Raw genomic sequence first — 14,696 nt, 5'->3', positions numbered from 1 at the left:
CTTTAATAACATCACCTATTTCATCTTGTCCAGAAGCAGAAGTCATCTCCTTGGCATTTCGAAGGTGCAGTCCCCAAATTTTGCCTAAGTTATATGTTCCCGTCTCCCTGTTTCCCTTCAGTCTTTCTGGCTGATCCTTACCTGATGGGTCTTCTGACTGGGGGTTATATCAGACTCTCTTTACCACATTCCTCCTGATCACACTTACCCTCACAAGTCCTGTTTCTCTCTGTATGCTGACCTCTACCTTCAAGCTAGACTAGAACCCCAAGTTCTAAGACCCGTGTCTCCATGTCCACCCTGCATTGCTTCCTTGAACGTGTCACAGGCACATTAAATACAACCCATCCAAACACTGAGCTCATCATCCTCTCCCTAGACCTGCTGCCCCTCCAGAATGGAGGACCCCTGTCGCCATAATGGCACTGCCACTTACCAGCCAGAAACCTAGGAGTTGGCCTGAGACCTTCTTCCGCCTTCACTTCCACTTCGTGTCATCATCAGGAGCTGTCTGTTCTACCTTCTAAACATGTCTGGATTCTCACGGTCTCTGCCACACACCAAGCCACCTGCCCCACTGCACTCATTTGCCTTGGAGGAGTGGCCAGAGCAAAAGTTCTCAAATGCAAGTCTAACCGTGTGTGACATGTCCTGTGTGCTTAGATAAGGCTCAGACTCCTTCGTGGGACGAGTAAAGCCCTTGATGATCTGGTCCTTGATTAAGTCTTGGGCATCTTGCCCAGACCACTTAATATGTCTTCATATGCCAGAGGCCTACAGAGCCGGATTGTAACTGCCTGTGTAATTAAAACAGCTCTACACGAGAATGCCTGTTCTCTGATGCTGGAGGTTATGCCTCCCGCTATCCTGCCCTAGGCCCAGCACAATGCGTGTGAAGACAGGGCTGCTTGAGAATGGCAGTAAAGGACTGCACTTGGGGTCAAAAATGCTGGTTCCACTACTCACACTGTGTCACCTTGAGCAAAACACTTCCGCCTCGGGTTTCCTATATGTAAAATGGGTGCAATCATCCCTCCTCTTCTCTGTGATATGTCAGAATCAGAAGACAAAAATATTCGTTGTTGTGAACCAGCAGGCCATCATTTGGTCTCCACCACACTTTGCCCAACAATCAGAACGGTGCCTGGCCTAGAAGCAGGGCCCGACGCAGGTGAAGCCAGCGAGGCGCCTAGGGCACAAAATTTCAGGAAACCCTCCCTTGTCGTTTTCGTGCAGTTGCAGGGCGCGCTGACGAGGAGTGTCCGCCCGGGGTGGGGGGAGGGGGAGCGGAACGGAGGCGGTCGGCCTCACCTGCGTCGTCGGGACCTGCCCAGATGCCTGAAGGAACCCGTGAAAGACAAGCTGCCCTCTAGCGCTAGGCCCGCCCCCTCCGTGGCTTGGCTTCCGGGTCGGAATGAGGCGCCCTTCTATTGGCTGTTGTTCTCTGGCGTCACTAGGCAGCGCCCGCTTGTGCAAAAGTCTTACTTAGTGAAGCAGCCTGGCGTGTTGTCCCCGCAGTTCCCCGCCGGTCGCTGTTTCCGAAACGCGCTGCAGGTGTCTAGGCGCCCGCTGACCTCGGCCCCCAGCTCGGTGAGCCCTAGCCCGACAACTCAGGGAGCCCGGCAAGACCCGCCGCCGCGGCCAGGTAGGTTGGGGTGGGGGGCGGGCCGGTCTCAGCCTCCCTCCAGGTCTCCCGCTGGGGTCAGGACTGGACCGGGCCCCCCCATCCCTCTGACCACACGGGTGGGGTGGGCCGTCGTGAGTGCCCGCTGAGTACCAGGGACCAAGCTGGGGGACTGGTTCAGGGTGCCGAGCGAGTGGGTGGCGGGACGGGGCCCGCGTCTCTCAGGCTGTGATGCGTGTGCTGTTTCTGCCTCGAATCTCTGCCTCTTTGCTTAAGGACACTTTTCCAGAGTTGAACTGAGCTCGTGCCCTGTTGCACCGTGATTACCGCAGAAGCACGGGGGCCACTTTCTAACTGGTACTTTGGCAGATGATTTCTTTACGCCTCAGTGTCCCCTTTTGTAAAATGGGACCTTGTGCCTGAGGGGATTGCTGTAGGGTGGAATGAGAGCCTGAATATGCCTGTCATGTGGGAAGGTCATAGTCAGTGGGGCCTGGGGTTGTCTTGGAGAGCAGATGACCAGCCTTATTCCTGAAGCAGCAGCCAGAATGTGACCCAAGTTTTCCCTGGCTGATAGCAGACAGGGTGTCCATGGGGCTCTAGGAGATCTGTTGGCGATCTAACCCCCACCCATCTCTAGGACACTTTAGCCCAAGCCAAGAATTTCAATGTCACCTGGACTTGGATTCAAGTCCCAGCTATTTTCTCTCCCTGGGAACTTGGGAAAACCCCTTCATCTTACTAAGCCTTCGTTTTTTCATTTGTAAAATGGGGCTAACAGTACCTATCTTCCATAACTGTCAAGAGAATTAAATCAGATATTATAGGTAAAGCACTTAACACCTGGCATTCAGTGGGAGCGGTTACTGTTTTTTCAGTGTGTGGAGATCTGAGTGCATGCATTTTGGCTTGAACACATTTTTGACAGTAGCATGGTTGTATAAGACAGGAGGGCAGAAGTTTCAAAGCTCCTTGTTTTCTGGTCAAACTTATTGGCCATGACAGTAGTCAGATCAGTGACCTAGGTCTAATGAATCTTTAACTGAAGGTGGCAAATTGAGTCATCAGGGTGAGGACCAGGAGTCTGGGTCCACCTCCACATGACTGAGCATAAAGGGCTACTTTTTAAAGCAAGGGCCCATGCAGGGCAGAGACTGTTTGGAATGAAGGCCAGACTTAGATTAAAAATAAAACAGGAGAATGGGGTTTGCCTCTGAGTAAAGCCTGGAACTCAAAACAGGACCTGAGCCCTGTTGATACCTTCTAAGTGATTTGAGAAAGGAAGACATAGCCATATTGACAATCACCAAGCTTTCCCAAGTAGTGAAAAGTCAAGCCCCTGCTTCTGGCATTTGTTCATTCAACAGAGAGCAGTGTAGAGCCTTCTGTGTGCCAGTCACAATGCTATGAAAAAGCAGTGAAAAGGACAGATGTAGTCTTAGAACCCAGAGAGGAGACAGCCCAATGATGCCTGTCAGGCTTTGACCCTGCCCTTTGTCTGCAGTCTCTTCCCTCAGGTAGCCTGTACTTCAGCAGGAGAAACTAAATAATTACTGTCTGGAGAGGCTCATGGGAGTTGCTTCTAGAAGGCTGGGATAGCCTGGTAGGGGGTTTAGCTTGGTAATGTGAGCAGTGGAAAGCATTTTCACTAGGAGGCTAATAGGATCAAACTGGCATTTAAAAATTTGCCTATGACAGCTGTGAAGCCAGTTTTACCAGTGGTCACTTGCCCATGCTGTGCCCCACTCTTAACTAATTTCTAGTCCTGCTTATTTTAAGGCCAGCCCAGCTCAGCTCAGTATCACTTCAAGAAACCAGACAAAGGCAGGACCCTTGGTCTTTACAACAGTGGTCCCAATTGCTGGATCTTACTTACAAGGTCATTGTTAATATCCATCTCCCCTGACAGCAGGACGGCAGGAATGAATGTGTCTGATCTATACTGTTTGTCCAGTGCCTCAGAGATGTGCCAGGTACAGTGTAAACCTCTAGAAAGCACTGGTTGAAGGAACACTGGAATCCCTCCTATCTAGATTAGTGCCTGGCATGAAGTAGGCACTCTTCTAGAAATGCTTCATTACATGCATTGAATTGAGAAAAAAAAAAAACAGTCACCTTATAAAATGTAACAGTGAAATAACTAATAAATGCAGACTACTTCTAGGAATGGCTGGTGGGCAAAAGGGCTTGGGCTGCAGCTCAGGGAACTTTGTGGATCTTGATGGTGGTTTTAGCTCCCTCTGTCCCCTAGGACCTAATTTTTTCTTCACAGGTTCTGATGCTGGTCTCTTGTAGAAGGTTGCTCACAGCTTTGCTGCAGGCTCAGAAGTGGCCCTTTCAACCCTCCAGAAATATGAGACTGGTGCAGTTCCAGGCACCCCACCTGATGGGACCTCACCTGGGCCTGGAATCAGGGAATGGCGGGGGGGTCATTAACCTCAATGCCTTTGACCCCACACTGCCCAAGACAATGATGGAGTTCCTGGAGCAGGGAGAGGCCACTCTCTCGGTGGCAAGAAGGTAAATCAACAGGCAGCATAGCCCTACAATGGCTGTCCTGCTACCCTCTTTCTCGTTCCACCCATTCCTGCCCTGGGAAACAACCAGCTAGTAACTTTTTTGCAAGTGAGCAGGGTAACTCTACCTTTCCTTTCTCACCTGTTCTCTTAGTGAAGAGTCTTAGAAATCTTGTATGACAACATCCTCAGGCCCAGGGATGGTGATTAACTATCCCAAAGCCACACATTTGGTGGTGGAGCCAGAACTGCTTCATCACACTTGCCTTCCCCAGGGTATTAAGTTCCTGGCTGCCTGAGGAGTCTGGGACCTGGGAGTGGGGGAGGGAGGGGAGAGAAGGTCTGGACTCTTGGCTCCTTGAAGGAGAGAGGACTGCAAAGAGGTGTTCTTAAAGATAGTTCTTGGGTTTGGGCTAGATTAGGTAGGGACTTCCCCAAAGCCAGGATCCGTGTGGAATCTGATGAAATTAATTGAGAACCACTTTGAGTTATTATTTATTTTTACATATTAAACCGGCAAAAATACAGATGTTTGGCAGCACACAACGTTGGTGACGGTATGCTTCCTATACTGTCATAGTCTTGCAAGATTAGAAACTACAGGGGCGCCTGGGTGGCTCAGTCGGTTAAGCGTCCGACTTCGGCTGAGGTCGTGATCTCACAGTTTGTGAGTTGGAGCCCCACGTCGGGCTCTGTGCTGACAGCTCAGAGCCTGGAGCTTGCTTTGGATTCTGTGTCTCCCTCTCCCTCTGCCCCTCCCCTGCTTACACTCTGTCTCTCTTTCTCTCTCCCTCTCAAAAAATAGATAATAAAACATTTAAAAAAATTTAAAAAAGAAAGAAACTACTTCTGTATCCCTCATCAGGTAATTGGGTGTATCTGTATTGTGCAGGTATATACAGCCATATGAAAAAAGAGGGGAAAGTATATACTGTTATGGAGAGATCTCCAAAAATATGTATTTATTTATTTGTTTTTGAGTTTGAGAGAGAGTGCACAAGCATGCATGCATGCAAATAGTAGAGGGGCAGAGGGAGGGAGGGAGGGAGGGAGAGAGAGAGAGAGAGAGAGAGAGAGAGAGAATCCCAAGCAGGCTCTGCACTCTCAGTACAGAGCCCAACGTGGGGCTTGAACTCATGAACCGTGAGATCATGACCTAAGCTGAAATCAAGAGTTGTACGCTTAACTGAGCGACCCAGGTGCCCCTAAAAAATATATGTAATTTTAAAAAATGTATTTGGTGTCATTTGCCTTAAAAAAGGACAGGAGGAGCAGAGTATACATAGAGCAGCCATGAAGAGCTACACAGGACACAGTAGCTGTGTCCAAGGTTGGAGCAGGGTGACTAGGAGGCCTTTCCATTCTTCCCATTTGCACCTTTTGAATTCCTTACATGACATGTATTACCTAATAGGGGAAAGGAAATCAACATAGATAAAAATAAAGTGTTCTGATACCAAGGGACAATAGCTGGGTTTGATTTCTACATTGATTGGGATGGTTTATAGATCTAGAAGTATATATTGGTAAGGTTGTTTATTTGAGAGATTGTGCCCAAGAGCAGGGAAGGGGCAGAGAGAGAAACTCAAGCAGGCTCCAGTTGTGAGCATGGAGCCCATTGCAGGGCTCGAACTCGAGAACCATGAGGTCATGACCTGAGCTGAAAAAGAGTTGGACGCATGACCAACTGAGCCACCCAGGCGCCCCTTTAAAGAGCAAAACTTGTGGCTGCTGCAGTACCTGCCCAGCGTGCCCAAGGGTTGCTGGCCTGCTCCCAATCAGTCCCTCTCTCCTGCTCTTGTCTCTGCAGAGCTCTGGCTGCCCAGTTGCCAGTCCTGCCACGGTCAGAGGTGACCTTTCTGGCCCCTGTCACACGGCCAGACAAGGTGGTGTGTGTGGGAATGAATTATGTGGACCACTGCAAAGAGCAGAACGTTCCTGTGCCCAAGGAGCCCATCATCTTCAGCAAGTTTGCCAGTTCCATCGTGGGGCCCTACGACGAGGTCATCCTCCCACCCTTGAGCCAGGTCAGTGCTTCCTTCCTCACTGTCCTCCCGAGTCACCGGGGCCCAGCGCATGGGTGCTCAGCACTCAGGATGCCTAAAGAAGCCGCCTGTTGCTTAGTGTATTAAGCAGATACTACTGGGGACTATACAGTGGAAGGCTGGTCTAAGGAGAAAAAGGAATTAACATATCTTTTACTGATTACAAAAATAGTGCACCTTAATTGTAGAAAAATAATAAAATTTAGCATGCATCTTCTAAGAGTAAGCAGTGTCCTGCATGACCATAATAGCCACTATCACCACTAAGAAAATTAACATAATACCCATTATATGGTCCAATTGGGAATATTCCCAATTGCCTCCAAAGAGGATTTCTAATTTGGGTACGGTTTTATTTTTTGTTGAACCAGGGTTAGTCAAAGCCACACATTGTACTTGGCTATGTCTCTTTAGGGCTTTTAATCTAAACCGGGATCCACAGACTTTCTCAGAGGGTCAGTTAGCAAATAATAGACTCTGAATGCTATAGAGTGTCTGTTGCAACAACTCAGCTTTGCCACTGTCAGGGAAAAGCAGCCGTGGCTGATACATAAATGAGTGAATATGGCTGTGTTCCAGGAAAACTTTATAAAAGCAGGCAGGGAACTGGGTCCGGCCTGTGGGCCATAGTTTGGTGATTTCTGATAGCAAACAGTCCTCCTGCCATTTTCTAGCTTTCGTGACACTGATTTTTTGAAGAATCCTGACAAGTTCTCTTAGCATATCCCGCACTCTGGATTTGTCGGTTTCCTCATGATTAGATTTAAATGTTTTTGTCAAGGATTTTACATAGTTCATTTGGACTGCTGTAACAGAATATCACAGACTGGGTGGCTTATAAACAACGAATTTCTCACAGTTCTGGAGGCTGGGAAGTCCAGGATCAAGGTGCTGATACATTTGGTGCTTGGTTCATGGACTGCTGTCTTTTTGCAGTTTCCTCACATGGTAGAAGGGCAAGAATCTCTTTTATAAGGGCACTAACCCTGTTCATGATATGAATGCAGTCTGTACCAACAGATGTGCATCACACCCCATTGAGAGGCCGTTTGATCACTTGGTTTACTTGATGTTCACGATCTCTTCGTTGGAAAGGTGCATTTCACTGTGGTAATTAAGCAGTCTATAGGGTAGTAATTTGAGAACCTGTGACTATTCTTATTGCCACATAGCTTTTCATTCAGGGATCCTCACCTGAATCCATTATTGTATGTATTAGGGGTTAGAAAAAGGTGATTTTTTTGTCATGCCGCCTTCTACTCTTATTAGCTGGCATCCTGTGAAGAAAAGCTGCCTCCCTTTTTATACTCCTGTCCCTAGCAGGGTGTATTTCTGATTTTTATTTTTACCCAGTATGTTGTAATCTATCACTTACATTCTTCTTGATATTCAAATGCTCTCAATTTGGCCAGTGGGGGGCTCCAAGTTGGCCCCATCCCTGTCACTTTTTGAGTATTTCCCTTGCTTTCTGGCCAAGATATTCCAGGCTTATCTTGTATTCTGTCTCAGACCTGGAATTTGCCATTTCCCCTAAGAAACCTAGTTCTGTCTAGTGGGAAGCAATCCTAGAGACCAAGATCAGGTGTCGGGGTGCTCAGATCAACTGGTTGTTACCATTAGAACGAGCAACCAGTTTGAAAGGTTAAGTTGTATCTGTTTTATAGTTGTACTTTGCAGATTATGGGAAAGGCTGAGCATGTTTTCCTTTTTCTGTGGCCATGCCCATTTCTTTTCATTTAAATGAGTTAATACCTGAAAGCATATAGAATGCTATTGGCGTGCAGTAGGGCTAGCTGTTATTACTTGGTATTCACCCTTTTTTGAAGGCATCAAGTCACTTGTAAATTCAGTGTCCAGACTCCTCTTGCCTTCTGCAGTCACAGCGGAGAGCTGTGCCTGCATGGAGTGGTATTACCTGCCAGTGCTCGAGGATCATGGGTCTACAAGCCACACTTCCCCCTCCTTCACTACATCTGGCTCATGGTGAACACCTATGTGGGCCCACAGCCACTCCCCACTGTTAGAGACCCAGGGCCTGAGGCAGGGTGGTGCATACCCCTCAGCATGGGAATGGAGCCAGGCAGCCCACTGCTTCTTTCTTTACAGAAGGTGGACTGGGAGGTGGAGCTGGCTGTGATCATTGGAAGGAAAGGCAAGCACATCAAGGTACGGTGGAAGAGGAGTTGCCAGTGGTCTGTGGCATTGGGAAATGGTTGACAACTACCTGCTCCCAGCCTTATTCCTTGCCCATCTTTGGCTAGTTCTGGCTACTAACATGGGATAAAGGTTTGGTCATGGGGGTTGGTGTTACCGTGATGATCTAACTTCCAATCTGGCCAAATCCCCTGTCCCCTAAAGGCCACAGATGCCATGGCTCACGTAGCCGGCTTCACTGTGGCTCATGATGTAAGTGCTCGTGACTGGCAAATGGGACGCAATGGAAAGCAGTGGCTGCTGGGAAAAACCTTTGACACCTTCTGCCCCCTGGGCCCTGCCTTGGTGACCAAGGACAGTATAGCAGGTAGGTCTTGAGATAACCCATGTGGTGACTCTTCCTGCTCTTGCATGGATGCATCAGAGTAAATGAAAAGCAGCACTCAGGAAGTTGGGAGGATGGAGTTGCCTTTTGCTGACTCCTTAGAGAGCAAGTCAGCCTAGGCCACGAGTTTCACAGGCATCCTTCACGTCCCTCACTGCAGAGGTATGACTTCCTCTAGCTGCCACTATCCAGGAGCATCTTTAAGTTGGAAAGAACCAAAAGTTAGGTATTGAGCATCAGAAAGTGGCTGTCAAAAGCCTGTACACCTTTTCCACAGTAAGGAAGATCAGGACCTCTGCAGCCAGTGTTAACAGGGCAGCACCGGTTATAAGCAGCAAGGGCAGAGTGAACAAGAGGAAAGCCCGTGATTAGGAGGGCAGACAGCCATCTAGGTGGGGGTGTGTCCATGCGGTCCAGCTTTACACCACCTGATGTAGCCAGCCATCAGTGAAGTGAAACTGTTCCAGCTGCTCTAAGGAGCATGAGTGTATACGGCAAAAAATAAAAGTGCTTATTAGGGCACTAGTACAGGTAAGTTGTCCCCTGCCGTCAGATGCAGGAGACTTCAGTGCCCCTGCCTATACAGATACCAAGTCACTTCCGTATCTGCAGCTGTCAGCCTCTGCTGTGGACAGATGGCCATTTAAGGCAAAAACAGCCATTTTTTCTCCCCCAACTGAGGGTCTGGGACAGGCCCTCCTAAACTCACCCAGGCAGATACTCTGCTAGGTGGTAGACGCAAGACCAGCAGACAGGCCTTTCATTTGGGAAGTCATAAAGTCTCCCTCTGTATTTGCTTTGAGTAAAGGAAGGGGTTTGAGAGAAAACAAGAACCCCAACATGGTGCTTTTGCATTTTTCAGATCCACACAACTTAAAGATCTGCTGCCGGGTGAACGGGGAAGTGGTCCAGAGCAGCAACACCAACCAGATGGTGTTTAAGACAGAAGAGCTGATAGCCTGGGTCTCCCAGTAAGTGGGATGGGGCCCTACCTCACACACCCACCTGAGGTTGAGCTGAGCCTTCCAGTCTTGGCAGTGGCCATCTCAGCCCCTGGTCTCACCTGTCCCATTTGCCCCAGGTTCGTGACTCTTTACCCAGGGGATGTCATCCTGACTGGGACGCCCCCAGGTGTTGGTGTATTCAGGAAACCTCCAGTCTTTCTCAAGGTAGGTTGACTGAAAGGAGGAAAGGGCACACACACCCAGAATCCCTGGCAGCCTTGAGAAATCCAGGCCTCGGAGACCAAAGGACTGATGTCCTCATGGCCTGCTGTTGCAGAAGGGTGATGAAGTTCAGTGTGAAATCGAAGAACTAGGCGTCATCATCAACAAGGTGGTGTGATGGGTCTTACCACAAGCCCTGGACTTAAGAGGTGGGAGCATCCACTGCCGTCCATCACAGGGAGCAGCCCAGTCCCAGCTGTTTCAAGCTGCCTCTTCTGGGTGGAGGGAGAGGGATGGAGCCCTCCTCATCAATAAAATTCTCAGCCCAAAGCAGCAGCTTGGCCTCTGCTATAGTTTATCGTCTTTTAGGGCTTCAGGGAACAAGATAGAGCATTCTTACAGGGAAGGAGAAGATACCCCAAAAAAGACACTGGCCTTGGGAAAAGTCCAGTCCCCTCACTTAACACACCAAAGGATGGAGAATGCAAGAGAGTCGACAAGGGACAATGAAACAAGAAAAGGTTTTATATACAGTTCGGGTAAGGGTGTACAGCCTCCCTTCCAGTCTTCTGGCTCCAGCGCATGGCTGTGATCTGGGGCTGAGAATCTCAGCAGGCACTCCATCCCACAGTTCTAGCTACAAATGAACTGCCGGATGAACTGTTCCAGCTTCTCCTGATTTTCCCAGCTGGTGAACGCAGGGGACAGGTAGAGCATGGGGCCTGCAGGGCTGGGCGTCTGCTGCAGCACCTGGACCATAGAGAAGGGCTGTGAGCACCCAGCCGGGAGGCTGTGCCCATCCCTCGGCAAACTGCCGTGAGACCTGGGGACCACTGGGCCTTAGTGTTTGAGTGCAAGTGCTGCCTCTTAAGTCCCCCAGGGGTAGGAGAGTGGTTTAGGAGACCAAGAAGGCCAGGAAAACCATCCTACCTTCTCCAACTACTGTCACCATACCCATTCTTCCCAGAGCAACTCTCTCAGGGTGTAGGGGTGGGAGGCAGGAGGATGGTAAAACTGGCCCCTCTTACCCCCAGGTCTCTGAAGGTCCAAATAGCACTGATGGCAAGATTTGGGTCTGCGCACTCTGGAAGGAAGAGAGAAGTAAAGGCTATAGGGAGTGGCAGGGAACCACTGGGAATAGGCTTGTGTTAAGAAGGAACTAACCAAAAAGATAGGGCTCAGAATAGATGTGAAGACCCTCTCTGTACCCTGCAGCCCTCCTTCCTGGAGTTGGGGTTGTCACTGACCAGCAGGGGGCAGCAGCCACCGGCAAACCCTCCCCTGCCTTCAGGGAGTCTGGGCTGGCCGCTGCAGACTCACCAAAGAACCCTTCCTCCTGGGCAGTGGCCTGCAAGAACTGGAACAGCTGCTCAGCGTAGCCCGACTCTGTGGGAGAGAAAAACCTAGGCCTGGGGCCCCTGCACAGCCTCTGCCCTGAGCTCTCCCCCCTCCCTCTGTGGAGAGCCAGGGAAGCATGGGCCTCACCTGTATCAGGCAGCTGTCCCTGGTGGAGGAAGGTGGCAGCCTGTGCAAAGGCCTTGAGCAGCGGGCTAAGCAGGCGGCACAGGAAGAGGAAGAAGTCAGGGCAGCGTGACTGCTGACTGAGCTGGAGGGGGACAGACCAGAATGAGGGCAGCTCCCACTGCCTGCCTGCCCCCTCCTTCCACTGTGGTTTCTCCCAACTTACCCTGAAGAACCGGCCCTCAGCCTCCTCGAAGTCATCACTGTCACTATCAGTAAAGTCTCCACTTGGCTTCCACAGCAGCTTTGCGCTTAAACGCTGCCGCCCTGTGTCACAGGCTGGCCTGGAGCCTGGGGTCTGGGGGCCATGGGAGTTATTGGTCCCTAACAGGTTCAGCCTTAAGCCTCCCACTTCCCCAGACCAAGTACATAGTAGACCAGGCACATGGAGGTGAAACCAGAAAAGGAGACCCAAGGAGCCCAAGAGGACACCCAGGACCACACTAGACCGTGACACCTGCTGAGCCAACTTGCAGGGTGAAAGGAAGTGAGCACTGACTCAAGAACCATAGTTCTGTGGACAAGAAATGGGGGGGGGGGGGGGTGGCAAACAGGAGGTATGCACAGAACCTCAGAGGTACAGCTGTCCAGTCCTGTCATGATAGGGAAGATGTGGCAAATCCAGGGCAAAGAAGAGCAGAGGCGGGACCCAAGCCTCCCTGTCTGCCAGGCCAGGGACATGTCCACCCCCATAGCACACTAGGGCAGAGGAAGAGCCTGGGGCAGCTGTCACTCTGGGGAGTAGGCAGCCAGGCCCCAGTCGGACTTTGTCTCCGCTCCGCCTACCTCCTCGGCAACCAGGAGCCCACACTGGATGAGACGGTCCAGCACTTCCTGACAGTAGCAGTAGGAAGACTGACAGGGCTGAGGAGAAAAAGCACCCATATGGCCTCAAGAGAACCAGGAAATGGGCAGGAGCCTGGCCAGAGCAGGGCCAGAGACCTCCTGCCGTAGGAGGATTTAAGGGGTTGGACTGGGCAGGCATGGGCCCCAGACCTCTTTCGACAACCACGTGGGGGGAGGCTGACGGGACAGGGCTGACCTGTAACAGCAGCAGGTCCTGTGGTAGCAAGTGCAGCAGCAGCAGGATCTGGCGGTACAGCTCGTTCTGGCTCAGCAGCTCGATGCCCTGTAGCTCCCAGGGTCCCTCAGGCGGCACCCTGCCTGCCAACAGTCCCCGGACAGCACAGGCTTGGAGAGGAGAGGGCCGCGAATGAAGAAGGAAGCCACTCCCTCACCCCTACACCCGTCCCACCCAGCCCAGGCCCTGGGGACGCACCACCCACAGCCTCACTCAGGAAGGCAGGCAGCAGCTCAGCACTCAGATGTGCCAGGTGGGTGAGGCCGGGACCCAGCCGAGGAACTACAAGCAAGTCCCCCTGATGGACGCGGAGGAGGGTCACATGTGCCTGTAGCAGGCTCAGCGTGTGCTGCACAAGGCACCGCAACTGCCCTGAGAAGCCCACGTCAAAGCCACGCAGTAGCGTCTCCTCGGTCAGCCAGGAGAACTCCCCCAGGAGCTGTGACAGGAACACACCCTGCGGTGGGGTGGGGGGGGGAAACGGTACAGGAGCCGAGCAGGAGGGCCACACCCCCTCCCCCAGCCCCTACTACTCTGTCCCCTACCTTCTGGTGCTTGAAGAGCAGCAGTGTCGCCATGATGGCCGTGCTCATCACTGCCGAGCTCATCACACTGGCTGGGGCCACGGTGGGAGAGGAGTGGGAATGCTGATCGGGGCCTGAGGCCCAGCAGCCCACTCCTTCCATCACCCAGCGAGTCTTCCTAGTCAAGAACCCTCCTCCCCCAACCCGTAGCAGCAGCCACACACCCCCCACACAACTCCACCACAGGCAAGGGGAGAGAAGGCCTGGTCCCTGAGTGCCACCCTTTCCTGTGGAGAGCCAACATTTATCAAATACATGCTGAGAGCTCAGGGACCATCCCTGCCTCACAAGCCTACTCAACCCATAGTCTTCACCACAGAGAAGGCGCTCAAGAAAGGTAGTAAAGAGAATTCGGTTAACCTAGTATCTGCTTTAGAGGGTGCTCTTAAGTCCCTTATATGTGTAACTCTGTGCAGCTGACATCACCCTCATTTACAGCTAAGGTAAAGTGAGGAGCCCAAGGCAGGGCCAGGTATGGCCTTGGGTACGTGGCTCATCCAGGCATCTGCCCCCTGCACAGTGCATCCTCCATGGCTTAGCCGGCCTGTGTGCACTCCTTTAGTGGCTCCCTCCTGTTCTCCCTGGCTGCCCTGGCTCCCCAGAGCCAAGAAAGCTTCCACTCCTCTTCACACGTCCCAAGTGGGCCACACAGGAGTGGGCATCAGGTGCAGAAACCCGTTTGGAATGGAGGGTCCCAATGACTGGCTGAACCAGTAGAGACACTACTCAGGAGCCTCCCCTGAAAGGCCCAGATCCCCTCACCATTCAGGACATGACGGCTCAGCCTCCTGACCAGGAGCTGGTCCTCTTCCTTGAGCGCCAGAAGGGGCCCAGTTGCTGGAGTCCACTCCTGCTCCTTCTCCGTGTCTGGGACAGTAGTGCTGGGATAGAGACACAGATCACAGGATAAAGGGACCAAACCTAAAAACAGTTGTGGGGAAACCAACCTTCCTCAAAGGTAAGGATATTTCCCCATCCCCACTCCCAAGGCAAGAGGTGGCCCATGTAACTCTAGCCCCTTCCAGGCCTATCTGCCATGTCCCGCAGTCAGGTTATAGGCAAGGAGGGAGGCCTGGGACTGTTCTAGATGACCCATGGATAAATGGCGAGGGAAGGCTGGAGGAAACGGTGATGTGTTTGTGGGTATGGGGGAAAGGGGTGCCAGCTTACAAGCTGGATTGACAGGGCCACCAGCCTTGCCCCTGAGACCCACACATGCCCATGCCCCTACCATTGGCCCAGCACGATGGGCTGCAGCAGCTGCTCCAGGGTCTGCCTGCTGCCCCAGCAGCTTCTAGCGTTGATGGTGTATTCCTGCCCAGGACAAGGCTCTTAGGTGGCCTACCCTGGCCCACCAGGAAACCTGCACATAGCCCACCTGAGGCAGGCAAGGCTATCCCTGCAGAGGGCTTTGAGGGCCAGGCTGCCAGAAGCCACGGGACAGACCCCAGGTACTCCCAGCCTTACCCAACAGGCTGCAAACCTGTAGGGAGAAGGGCTGGGCCAGGTGAACACGGACACAGACTGGGCGGCTGCGGCCCCAGCCTCGCAGGATCCGCAGGACAGCCAGAGCTCCTGTCCACAACCCCAGTGGGGCCGAGGCCTGCAGGGAGGGAGGGG

At 51.9% G+C, this 14,696-nt stretch overlaps 2 protein-coding genes across 15 annotated transcripts in view; one reads left to right on the top strand and one right to left on the bottom strand.

The window, feature by feature from the left end:
* The first annotated feature begins 1,445 nt into the window (after positions 1–1,445).
* On the top strand, positions 1,446–10,226 carry LOC112864249 (oxaloacetate tautomerase FAHD2A, mitochondrial). 5 transcript variants are annotated; one of them, XM_086700501.1, is made up of 8 exons: positions 1,446–1,645; positions 3,876–4,144; positions 5,951–6,167; positions 8,292–8,351; positions 8,544–8,706; positions 9,587–9,695; positions 9,806–9,893; positions 10,006–10,226. In XM_086700501.1, the coding sequence occupies exons 2-8, from the start codon at positions 3,903–3,905 to the stop codon at positions 10,066–10,068; spliced, it is 942 nt and encodes a 313-aa protein (XP_086556627.1). In that variant the 5' UTR covers positions 1,446–1,645; positions 3,876–3,902; the 3' UTR covers positions 10,069–10,226. The 5 variants fall into 5 exon arrangements, with proteins under 5 accessions (XP_086556627.1, XP_086556629.1, XP_086556628.1 ...); XM_086700503.1 differs by having other exon boundaries at positions 1,447–1,645; positions 3,974–4,144; XM_086700502.1 differs by having other exon boundaries at positions 1,447–1,645; positions 3,920–4,144.
* Positions 10,227–10,397: 171 nt separating this feature from the next.
* Positions 10,398–14,696, bottom strand: part of LOC112864188 (glycerol-3-phosphate acyltransferase 2, mitochondrial) — a 52,161-nt gene continuing 47,862 nt past the window's right edge. For 7 of the 10 annotated variants that reach the window (XM_086700490.1, XM_086700497.1, XM_086700491.1 and 4 more), the window contains 10 exons: positions 14,560–14,679; positions 14,308–14,390; positions 13,839–13,957; positions 13,038–13,108; positions 12,691–12,949; positions 12,454–12,602; positions 12,198–12,275; positions 11,211–11,709; positions 10,919–10,974; positions 10,398–10,640 (listed from right to left, as the gene is read on the bottom strand). In XM_086700490.1, coding sequence (XP_086556616.1) covers positions 10,524–10,640; positions 10,919–10,974; positions 11,211–11,709; positions 12,198–12,275; positions 12,454–12,602; positions 12,691–12,949; positions 13,038–13,108; positions 13,839–13,957; positions 14,308–14,390; positions 14,560–14,679 — 1,551 coding nt within the window. In that variant the 3' untranslated portion in view covers positions 10,398–10,523. The remainder of the gene's footprint in view (positions 10,641–10,918; positions 10,975–11,210; positions 11,710–12,197; positions 12,276–12,453; positions 12,603–12,690; positions 12,950–13,037; positions 13,109–13,838; positions 13,958–14,307; positions 14,391–14,559; positions 14,680–14,696) is intronic. The other 3 variants (XM_086700496.1, XM_086700495.1, XM_086700494.1) reach the window with 3 other exon arrangements.

The sequence above is a fragment of the Puma concolor genome, chromosome A3 (genome assembly GCF_028749965.1).
Source record: "Puma concolor isolate L17-30 chromosome A3, mPumCon1.1.hap2, whole genome shotgun sequence".
Classification (NCBI taxonomy): domain Eukaryota; kingdom Metazoa; phylum Chordata; class Mammalia; order Carnivora; family Felidae; genus Puma; species Puma concolor.
The sequence above is the reverse complement of the archived record's forward strand: the minus strand, read 5'-3'. Positions and strand labels throughout refer to the sequence as shown.